The following is a 12,021-nucleotide window of genomic DNA, read 5'->3' as shown; positions in this document are numbered from 1 at the left end:
GGTTGTTACGTTGCAAGTCCAAAACTAATTTACTTCATACGGAGTAGTTGTTAAATTTCATAACTTTTACTATGAGGATATACCTTAAATTAATTACATATTATTCTTACTATAACGAGAAAATTATGAATTATTATTCTAAATATTATCGAATTTTTATCATGTGAAAGTTATTTTAAACGTGTAAAGTAAGAACATGTATATTGAAGCTCTTGAAAGGTTTTTTTCAAGTAGCTTTCCAACAAGAGTTATCACTTTGTCAACATTGGGGCTCTTGATTGGTTCTTGAGGGGCTCTTGAGTAGCTCTTCATGGAGAGTTACTTTAATGTAACTCTTGCACAAGAGTCCTTTAAGAGTTGATTCTTGTTGAAAAGTGGGGAGTAACTTTGAAAAGTGAATAATAACTTTGGTTTAAAAGACAATTAATTATGGACCACCAAATGGTTAAAAGGATATTGGAGAGCTTACTTGAGGAACAAACCAATGTTGATGTGTTTTTATAATGAATTTTTGAGTGCGTCTTGTAGAGAAATAGTGGTAGAAAGAAAGTGGAGAGTCGTCAAAAAATTCTTTTGAAGAGTAAATCAATGTACATGCTCTAATAATTATAAAGAAAGACCGATTCAATTAGAAATTTTATAAGGTGCTCTAGTGATATGTAAATATGAGAATTGAAAACTGTATGTAAATATGAGAATTGAAAACTGTGTAAAAAGACAAATAAGACAAACAAAAGAAACAAAAACTATACCTGCAATCAAAATTTAATGGGCCGAAATTAATTATTTAAAAAAGGACTCTAAGTTAAATGGCTAATTAGAGTGCCCAATAAACACGACACGTTAGTCCACATTAAGCATCAACTTTCCGCTTAGTACTATTCGTTAGGGAGCTGATACAGTTACACTGGGTGTAACTGGGGTCCAGGTACACTGCAAGCTTGTTGGTCCAAGTAGACAAAGAGGAATTCAGTTTTAGGGGGAAAAGCAATTGGTTTTAGGGGGAAAATTTTTCACTGATTGCGCCATTTAGGGATGCTAAGCGGGAAATAATGCGCCCTTTGCTTCCCCTAATTTTATCCCGCCCATATATCAAAGTAATTAAAAAAAAAAAAAAACCATAATATACCAATTTCAAAAACCCAACGGTAAGATTTTAATACCCTAAATCACTCTTAAAAAAAATTAGGCAAAGCTGGACTCATGTTATCTAGCTTGCCACAAATAAAAACACAAAGGAGACACTAGTGGAAAAAATACCTGTTGAGGGGGGCATTTTGGGTTTATTGAGGCGAACAAGGCCCGCTGCGACAGACGTAGCTTCAACAGCTCAGTGATCTGTTGAGGCGGGCTTTGTTCGCCTCAACAGGTGATCTGTTGTGGGGGGCTTTCAAAAGCCCGCCTCAAAAACCTCTACAGAAAGCGCGAAAATAAGGACCTGTTGAGGGGGGCATTTAAGAAGCCCGCCTCAACAGCCTCCTCTGTTGAGGCTCACTTCTTAAATGCCCCCCTCAACAGGTCCTTATTTTTGCGCCAAAAGTTCATATGTTGTTGAGGCGTACATTAAAAGCCCCCTTCAACAACATTAATTTTTTTTTTTTCCAAATTCTTTTAAAATATAAAATAGGCGGCAATAACCACAACTAGATATATACTCCATTGAGTATTGAAACCTGTACCCAATCAACACCAAAATAGCAAAGGTATGAATCTGCTTATCTTTGATAAATAAATCATTACATTAACTTCATTTATATTAACCCAACAGAGCAAAGCGTATATATAGTACGTATGTTTACAATTTTTAAACACCTAGCTAGTCTAACAAATTACAACTAATATTAACAACTAAAGACAAAAGGCTAGAGAGCTAATCTAACAAATGTCTCTAATCCAGCCACTTAGGTCCCTTTAGATCATGCATTACAAACCTTAAGTAAGGTCGTGTTGACTTTCTTCCAATCGACTCGATCCCTAGCCTGCAAGTTGCATGGAAGGAAAATATATATGAGTACCAAAGTTTACACTCACGATATTGTCTTTACATTCCATTGAAGCATAAAATTAAAAGATATAGTTGCAGACTATAGAGATAATTAAGTACGTTGTTGACCTATAACGACCCAATGAGCCTTAAATGTGCATACGTAGATTAGAATGAGTTTTAGAAAGTTAAAGCTATGTATATTAGTAATGTAATAAGAATCAAATGAGTCCTTAGGTTCTTTAGTTCAAAGTTGGGAGCGGAAATGTCATTTTAGCTCTAAACATGACCTATAACGACATAATGAGCCTTAAATGTGCATAAATAGATTCGAATGAGTTTTAGAAAGTTAAAACTATGTATATTAGTCATGTAATAAGAATCAAATGAGTCCTTAGGTTTTTTAGTTCAAAGTTGGGAGCGGAAATGTCATTTTAGCTCTAAACATGACCTATAACGACCTAATGAGCCTTAAATGTGCATAAATAGATTCGAATGAGTTTTAGAAAGTTAAAACTATGTATATTAGTCATGTAATAAGAATCAAATGAGTCCTTAGGTTCTTTAGTTCAAAGTTGGGAGCGGAAATGTCATTTTAGCTCTAAACATGACCTATAACGACCTAATGAGCCTTAAATGTGCATAAATAGATTCGAATGAGTTTTAGAAAGTTAAAACTATGTATATTAGTCATGTAATAAGAATCAAATGAGTCCTTAGGTTCTTTAGTTCAAAGTTGGGAGCGGAAATGTCATTTTAGCTCTAAACATGACCTATAACGACCTAATGAGCCTTAAATGTGCATAAATAGATTCGAATGAGTTTTAGAAAGTTTTAACTATGCATATTAGACATGTAATAAGAATCAAATGAGTCCTTAGGTTTTTTAGTTCAAAGTTGGGAGCGGAAATGTCATTTTAGCTCTAAACATGACCTATAACGACCTAATGAGCCTTAAATGTGCATAAATAGATTCGAATGAGTTTTAGAAAGTTTTAACTATGCATATTAATCATGTAATAAGAATCAAATGAGTCCTTAGGTTCTTTAGTTCAAAGTTGGGAGCGAAATGTCATTTTAGCTCTAAACATGACCTATAACGACCTAATGAGCCTTAAATGTGCATAAATAGATTCGAATGAGTTTTAGAAAGTTTTAACTATGCATATTAGACATGTAATAAGAATCAAATGAGTCCTTAGGTTCTTTAGTTCAAAGTTGGGAGCGGAAATGTCATTTTAGCTCTAAACATGACCTATAACGACCTAATGAGCCTTAAATGTGCATAAATAGATTCGAATGAGTTTTAGAAAGTTTTAACTATGCATATTAGACATGTAATAAGAATCAAATGAGTCCTTAGGTTCTTTAGTTCAAAGTTGGGAGCGGAAATGTCATTTTAGCTCTAAACATGACCTATAACGACCTAATGAGCCTTAAATGTGCATAAATAGATTCGAATGAGTTTTAGAAAGTTAAAACTATGCATATTAATCATGTAATAAGAATCAAATGAGTCCTTAGGTTTTTTAGTTCAAAGTTGGGAGCGGAAATGTCATTTTAGCTCTAAACATGACCTATAACGACCTAATGAGCCTTAAATGTGCATAAATAGATTCGAATGAGTTTTAGAAAGTTAAAACTATGCATATTAGACATGTAATAAGAATCAAATGAGTCCTTAGGTTCTTTAGTTCAAAGTTGGGAGCGGAAATGTCATTTTAACTCTAAACATGACCTATAACGACCTAATGAGCCTTAAATGTGCATAAATAGATTCGAATGAGTCTTAGAAAGTTAAAACTATGCATATTAATCATGTAATAAGAATCAAATGAGTCCTTAGGTTTTTTAGTTCAAAGTTGGGAGCGGAAATGTCATTTTAGCTCTAAACATGACCTATAACGACCTAATGAGCCTTAAATGTGCATAAATAGATTCGAATGAGTTTTAGAAAGTTAAAACTATGTATATTAGTCATGTAATAAGAATCAAATGAGTCCTTAGGTTCTTTAGTTCAAAGTTGGGAGCGGAAATGTCATTTTAGCTCTAAACATGACCTATAACGACCTAATGAGCCTTAAATGTGCATAAATAGATTCGAATGAGTTTTAGAAAGTTTTAACTATGCATATTAGACATGTAATAAGAATCAAATGAGTCCTTAGGTTCTTTAGTTCAAAGTTGGGAGCGGAAATGTCATTTTAGCTCTAAACATGACCTATAACGACCTAATGAGCCTTAAATGTGCATAAATAGATTCGAATGAGTTTTAGAAAGTTTTAACTATGCATATTAGACATGTAATAAGAATCAAATGAGTCCTTAGGTTCTTTAGTTCAAAGTTGGGAGCGAAATGTCATTTTAGCTCTAAACATGACCTATAACGACCTAATGAGCCTTAAATGTGCATAAATAGATTCGAATGAGTTTTAGAAAGTTTTAACTATGCATATTAGACATGTAATAAGAATCAAATGAGTCCTTAGGTTCTTTAGTTCAAAGTTGGGAGCGGAAATGTCATTTTAGCTCTAAACATGACCTATAACGACCTAATGAGCCTTAAATGTGCATAAATAGATTCGAATGAGTTTTAGAAAGTTAAAACTATGTATATTAGTCATGTAATAAGAATCAAATGAGTCCTTAGGTTCTTTAGTTCAAAGTTGGGAGCGGAAATGTCATTTTAGCTCTAAACATGACCTATAACGACCTAATGAGCCTTAAATGTGCATAAATAGATACGAATGAGTTTTAGAAAGTTAAAACTATGTATATTAGTCATGTAATAAGAATCAAATGAGTCCTTAGGTTCTTTAGTTCAAAGTTGGGAGCGGAAATGTCATTTTAGCTCTAAACATGACCTATAACGACCTAATGAGCCTTAAATGTGCATAAATAGATTCGAATGAGTTTTAGAAAGTTTTAACTATGCATATTAGACATGTAATAAGAATCAAATGAGTCCTTAGGTTTTTTAGTTCAAAGTTGGGAGCGGAAATGTCATTTTAGCTCTAAACATGACCTATAACGACCTAATGAGCCTTAAATGTGCATAAATAGATTCGAATGAGTTTTAGAAAGTTTTAACTATGCATATTAATCATGTAATAAGAATCAAATGAGTCCTTAGGTTCTTTAGTTCAAAGTTGGGAGCGAAATGTCATTTTAGCTCTAAACATGACCTATAACGACCTAATGAGCCTTAAATGTGCATAAATAGATTCGAATGAGTTTTAGAAAGTTTTAACTATGCATATTAGACATGTAATAAGAATCAAATGAGTCCTTAGGTTCTTTAGTTCAAAGTTGGGAGCGGAAATGTCATTTTAGCTCTAAACATGACCTATAACGACCTAATGAGCCTTAAATGTGCATAAATAGATTCGAATGAGTTTTAGAAAGTTTTAACTATGCATATTAGACATGTAATAAGAATCAAATGAGTCCTTAGGTTCTTTAGTTCAAAGTTGGGAGCGGAAATGTCATTTTAGCTCTAAACATGACCTATAACGACCTAATGAGCCTTAAATGTGCATAAATAGATTCGAATGAGTTTTAGAAAGTTAAAACTATGCATATTAATCATGTAATAAGAATCAAATGAGTCCTTAGGTTTTTTAGTTCAAAGTTGGGAGCGGAAATGTCATTTTAGCTCTAAACATGACCTATAACGACCTAATGAGCCTTAAATGTGCATAAATAGATTCGAATGAGTTTTAGAAAGTTAAAACTATGCATATTAGACATGTAATAAGAATCAAATGAGTCCTTAGGTTCTTTAGTTCAAAGTTGGGAGCGGAAATGTCATTTTAACTCTAAACATGACCTATAACGACCTAATGAGCCTTAAATGTGCATAAATAGATTCGAATGAGTCTTAGAAAGTTAAAACTATGCATATTAATCATGTAATAAGAATCAAATGAGTCCTTAGGTTTTTTAGTTCAAAGTTGGGAGCGGAAATGTCATTTTAGCTCTAAACATGACCTATAACGACCTAATGAGCCTTAAATGTGCATAAATAGATTCGAATGAGTTTTAGAAAGTTAAAACTATGTATATTAGTCATGTAATAAGAATCAAATGAGTCCTTAGGTTCTTTAGTTCAAAGTTGGGAGCGGAAATGTCATTTTAGCTCTAAACATGACCTATAACGACCTAATGAGCCTTAAATGTGCATAAATAGATTCGAATGAGTTTTAGAAAGTTTTAACTATGCATATTAGACATGTAATAAGAATCAAATGAGTCCTTAGGTTCTTTAGTTCAAAGTTGGGAGCGGAAATGTCATTTTAGCTCTAAACATGACCTATAACGACCTAATGAGCCTTAAATGTGCATAAATAGATTCGAATGAGTTTTAGAAAGTTTTAACTATGCATATTAGACATGTAATAAGAATCAAATGAGTCCTTAGGTTCTTTAGTTCAAAGTTGGGAGCGAAATGTCATTTTAGCTCTAAACATGACCTATAACGACCTAATGAGCCTTAAATGTGCATAAATAGATTCGAATGAGTTTTAGAAAGTTTTAACTATGCATATTAGACATGTAATAAGAATCAAATGAGTCCTTAGGTTCTTTAGTTCAAAGTTGGGAGCGGAAATGTCATTTTAGCTCTAAACATGACCTATAACGACCTAATGAGCCTTAAATGTGCATAAATAGATTCGAATGAGTTTTAGAAAGTTAAAACTATGCATATTAGACATGTAATAAGAATCAAATGAGTCCTTAGGTTCTTTAGTTCAAAGTTGGGAGCGGAAATGTCATTTTAGCTCTAAACATGACCTATAACGACCTAATGAGCCTTAAATGTGCATAAATAGATTCGAATGAGTTTTAGAAAGTTAAAACTATGCATATTAATCATGTAATAAGAATCAAATGAGTCCTTAGGTTTTTTAGTTCAAAGTTGGGAGCGGAAATGTCATTTTAGCTCTAAACATGACCTATAACGACCTAATGAGCCTTAAATGTGCATAAATAGATTCGAATGAGTTTTAGAAAGTTAAAACTATGCATATTAGACATGTAATAAGAATCAAATGAGTCCTTAGGTTCTTTAGTTCAAAGTTGGGAGCGGAAATGTCATTTTAACTCTAAACATGACCTATAACGACCTAATGAGCCTTAAATGTGCATAAATAGATTCGAATGAGTCTTAGAAAGTTAAAACTATGCATATTAATCATGTAATAAGAATCAAATGAGTCCTTAGGTTTTTTAGTTCAAAGTTGGGAGCGGAAATGTCATTTTAGCTCTAAACATGACCTATAACGACCTAATGAGCCTTAAATGTGCATAAATAGATTCGAATGAGTTTTAGAAAGTTTTAACTATGCATATTAGACATGTAATAAGAATCAAATGAGTCCTTAGGTTCTTTAGTTCAAAGTTGGGAGCGGAAATGTCATTTTAGCTCTAAACATGACCTATAACGACCTAATGAGCCTTAAATGTGCATAAATAGATTCGAATGAGTTTTAGAAAGTTTTAACTATGCATATTAGACATGTAATAAGAATCAAATGAGTCCTTAGGTTCTTTAGTTCAAAGTTGGGAGCGGAAATGTCATTTTAGCTCTAAACATGACCTATAACGACCTAATGAGCCTTAAATGTGCATAAATAGATTCGAATGAGTTTTAGAAAGTTTTAACTATGCATATTAGACATGTAATAAGAATCAAATGAGTCCTTAGGTTCTTTAGTTCAGAGTTGGGAGCGGAAATGTCATTTTAGCTCTAAACATGACCTATAACGACCTAATGAGCCTTAAATGTGCATAAATAGATTCGAATGAGTTTTAGAAAGTTAAAACTATGCATATTAGACATGTAATAAGAATCAAATGAGTCCTTAGGTTTTTTAGTTCAAAGTTGGGAGCGGAAATGTCATTTTAGCTCTAAACAGAAGCAAACAGAGGAGAAACACACAGATGGAAGTGAAATTCTAAAGACCACCAGATCAGAATTCACATGCAACAGCAGCAAGACCAGCAGATTAGTATTCAAAGCAATAAATTAGCAAATCCAGCAGACTTGTAATTATGGAAAAATTAAAGAACTTTACCAAATCCATGAAGATATAAACGCTTCCATCTTTGTGTCTAAACAACCTAAGTAAATAAATACTCGGTTGTAAAAAACTTAGCCCATTGCTCACGAACCACATCTATTTCCTCATCGGTATAAGGCGCATTTCTTGGAGTGTAAGCCTGAAATAAGTAACATGATAAGTAATGCTACTTGTAAATTAAGAATTCTACTACGTAAAAGTACTAGTATTAGTAGTTCAACTAACATATGGTAAAAGAACGAACATTGTCTAACCGCTCATCAGTGTTATGGTGTAACGTGACTATTTCATGCATGAACTTCATAACGTAATAGCCACACTCGTGGGCGCCGACTTGTTGAGCACACTGATTTGGAGATAAATCATAAATTATATATCCAAGTAGTTACCCAAAAAAAAAAGTAAAGCTAATTAGTAAGCATGATATACCTTTACATGGAAGCCTTTCAACCCCTGCATAGTCGCTCTATTCGGACAAATCCCATCATTAAACTTGTACACTTGGTATGCCCTGGAAGTTGAGTAAAACTTCATGAATCTGATTCGGCACGAAAAGAAATAACTTAAAAAGAATTGAAAGTAACTTACAAACACAAGATTCCCCATGCACTATTTTCTCGGTTGGAACCTATCGCAGAGTCGAAAATATACGCACAACCTCTACGTAGGTCTAACACGTACAAAATCCAATGATTTCTGCATTATATATAAATGTTATTGCAACCTTATGCATGAAAATAACAATAACATAGCTATTTACCAAATATCGATCAATCTCTAACACTTACTCTTGATGGTATGGGATCAAAAACCACTTGGTAATGTTAGGATCACCCTTCTTCTCCTTTTCAATTTCAGCATTGAAAACTACTTTCAAATACATTGATGCAGCCTGAGGGTTGGCCTTGATTCTAGAGCTTGACATTGCCTCGGGACAAACAAACCCAATCTGAGAGTTGTCAAATGCAAAGGTGTGTTCGTGGAATAAACACCTACAAAGTAAATGTATAATGCAAAAATTTCAAAAACTATTATAGTTGACAAAACCAAAAACAAAAATATCGATGGAAAAGTTTACATCATATAGACTTGGATCACTGAAATGTTGAGGCACGCCCCTCTAAGGAACTCTTCAACGTCAACCTCATTTACATAAGTTTGTCGATCTTCGTCATAATGCCAAACCGAAGCGGGCAATGGGATTGAAGTATTTTTATATACATCACCGGGCGCCGTATTGATGATAAACTTCAAATAATTGCATGATGGGCCAAGACCTTGAATTGTGTCGTCTGCCAAATTTTGCTTCTTACTTTTGGCGGCTGATTCTTCAGTTTTACGATCACAACTACCTACCATCTCTTTGGCCGTCTTAGAGTTCTTCGACTTCGATTTCGACTCCAACTTATTTGAGCATGAATTTCCCTGTAACAATAATGTTAAGCTAGCATGAAAAGTTCAGTTTTGATTTCAGTGTTGAAGCACAGGGGAGTGGGAAGCATATGGTTTACCTTGGCCGTTAACTTCAGTGTTGTCTTCTCTTTGGACCCTAAATCAAGTGTTGCCTTCTCTTTGACAATTAATTCTGTTGTCTTATCTTTGACAACTAATTCTGTTGTCTTCTCTTTGACAATTAATTCGTTTTTCTTCCCTTTGGAGCTACCAACCACCTCTTCAAAAATCTGACTCCTGGACTTCTTTGTTGGGCGTGGAGTAGAGTACTCCTAAACAGAGGTAGAAACCAAAGGAGTTCAAGGCTCTGAATCTAATTCTAAACAGATGCATAACGCAATGAATGACAATTAATAATAAAAAAGTTATACCTCGTCTTCTTCGAAAATCACCAAGTGAATTGGCCATTGCACAAAACTAGCAAGAGCCCTGCCTAAGTTATTGAATCCATCTCCAGTAGGTACCGGAAGAGTGTCATCATCATGTCCGTCGTAAATACAATCAACTTGGACCTTATAATGACTAGGCTTCATCGATCTAAAGTGTTGGTGCAACGAACCATCCAATGGGTACGCCATACCATATGCCACTATCACTTTGTTACCCAAAACTTTATCCTCAAGGGCAAGACGACATGGAGTTATGGCCTTCACAAATAAATTTACAAAATTTCAGAAATCACTACAAAGTACAATATTAAAAACCTAGCTAGGGGTGTTTTGAGTGTATGCACTATAGAGAATATATACCTTCAGCTCGCGTGGTTGCTGCGATGAACTCGGACAACAGGTTACGAGTGCACGGTTAACATCAAACTCATCACTTACAAGAGCAGAATCAAGTGCGGGGGTAGAGAGGGTGTGTAGTTGACCGGTTGCTTTCAATGTGGCTAGTTGGTTTTGGAGGGCCTCCGCCACCTTTCTCTCTAATTGATCTTCAAACTCCCTTCTCACCGAAGCTCTGATTGATTCGATAGCCTCCGGTGATGGTTCAATATGGCCACATCTACTACTTCGGTCTATTGGACCGAAAGCAACTTTGTAACCGACATTAACTCCACCTGTTGCCTTGACACGCCCACGGTGATCCTTTTTTCCCATAGCCTTGGTGAGGGCATCTTCTCCCTGGGTGAATGAAATATTTCCTTTTCCCTCTTCTTCTATGTACTCCAACTATAAGAATTAGGAAAGTAAAAATTAGATGGTATACATGATGGAAAGGAGAAGCAATCTTAGCAATAGAACTAGGAATTAGGAAAGAAAAGGATATAGAACGTAAAATTTCATATGCACTTACAGCCATCTTAGCAATATTTACGGCTTCTTTATCATTCGGGTCAACTTCCCACTTTCCCTCTTTGTTTTTAACTTGATGAGCCAAGATCCACTCTACTGATCTAAACTTCTTAAATCTATCTGGCGCTGTGGTGAGTGATGAGGTCACTGAGGAGGAGCCACTTGAGAGGGTTAAAGCTGCCTCTGGCGGTAGTCGCCCATCATTTATCCACTCTGGTCTCTTTCTAACATAACCCTTTTGGCCTGTGCGATGTGGGTGCTTGTTTTGTAATGCACTTTTACTTGCTTTTTCTCTACGAACCTGTCAAAAAACACATAAAGAACATGTCGAACATTTAAAGATGGCAACAACAAACTAATCATATAATTATATAAAAAAATATCTAGCAAAGTAAATTCATTATTACCAACATCTCCGGCTTGTTTCGTTCTATCACAAATGTTTTCCAATCATCCTCTGTGATTTGATGGTAGATGTCCCAAGGCATGTCATTTGTCTGATGTTTCGGCATTTTTTCTTTCTTAGTTATCCAACGCCGCGTTAACCTGGACTTGAAAGCTCCAAAGCGTTTCGCCACACACATATGAAAATATTTTTCTCTCCTTTTAGCCGGATCATCAATAATGTGGAACAGAAGCTGTTAATTTTATGGATAAGAGATTGTTAGAAACGTATGCTACACAAATAGATAATCTAGGAGAATACAAATCAAGTTTTTATTCAATGTTTACCTTGGTCTCCTCCCAAAACCCCTTCTTTGTGTGTTCATCTAACGTTGAATATTCTTTCACATTAATGTTAATTCTAGCAGCACAAGACCCAACTTGCTTCCCGTATTCTCCTGACCATTCTCCATCGGGGATTCCATATTGATTATACTGAAGATGCATAGGCTTTTTGGCTTGAACTCCTTTTGACGGACCACGGAATTTGGTCTTTTTACTAGTGTTGGTACCTTGTGATTCCCCCGTAGGATGACTAGCTCCATCAATTCCCTGTATTTCATTATCACGATGATCATCCATGGTAGCTACGGTCCTGCAACAAAGAAAAGAGAGCAATACTTAGTAAAGGGAGCAATACTTAGAAAAGAGAGCAAAATGCTACAATTGGCCATTTACAAAGCTATACCTAAAATAATGGCCTTATGGTATTACACCTAACATGCAAAACAATCCCAAATCAAACCTCACCTAAAAAAACAAC

At 34.7% G+C, this 12,021-nt stretch overlaps 1 protein-coding gene across 1 annotated transcript; it reads right to left on the bottom strand.

The window, feature by feature from the left end:
• Positions 1 to 1,748: 1,748 nt before the first annotated feature.
• Positions 1,749 to 10,095, bottom strand: LOC130467717 (uncharacterized). The gene is made up of 9 exons (XM_056836349.1): positions 9,891 to 10,095; positions 9,579 to 9,791; positions 9,146 to 9,492; positions 8,856 to 9,059; positions 8,656 to 8,763; positions 8,497 to 8,578; positions 8,312 to 8,413; positions 8,062 to 8,206; positions 1,749 to 1,979 (listed from the first exon to the last, which is right to left on the bottom strand). Exons 1-8 carry the CDS (start codon positions 10,050 to 10,052, stop codon positions 8,108 to 8,110), a joined length of 1,317 nt encoding a protein of 438 aa, XP_056692327.1. The 5' UTR covers positions 10,053 to 10,095; the 3' UTR covers positions 1,749 to 1,979; positions 8,062 to 8,107.
• Positions 10,096 to 12,021: the final 1,926 nt, after the last annotated feature.

Source organism: Spinacia oleracea, chromosome 1 (genome assembly GCF_020520425.1).
Source record: "Spinacia oleracea cultivar Varoflay chromosome 1, BTI_SOV_V1, whole genome shotgun sequence".
In the NCBI taxonomy this organism is placed as follows: domain Eukaryota; kingdom Viridiplantae; phylum Streptophyta; class Magnoliopsida; order Caryophyllales; family Amaranthaceae; genus Spinacia; species Spinacia oleracea.
The sequence above is the reverse complement of the archived record's forward strand: the minus strand, read 5'-3'. Positions and strand labels throughout refer to the sequence as shown.

Coding starts and splice junctions, on each gene's coding strand:
- LOC130467717 (XM_056836349.1), bottom strand. CDS start 10,052: ATGAAGCCTAGTCATTATAAGGTCCAAGTTGATTGTATTTACGACGGA. Junction 9,792..9,890: donor TGATTTTCGAAGAAGACGAG/GTATAACTTTTT, acceptor ACCTCTGTTTAG/GAGTACTCTACTCCACGCCC. Junction 9,493..9,578: donor CACTGAAGTTAACGGCCAAG/GTAAACCATATG, acceptor TTATTGTTACAG/GGAAATTCATGCTCAAATAA.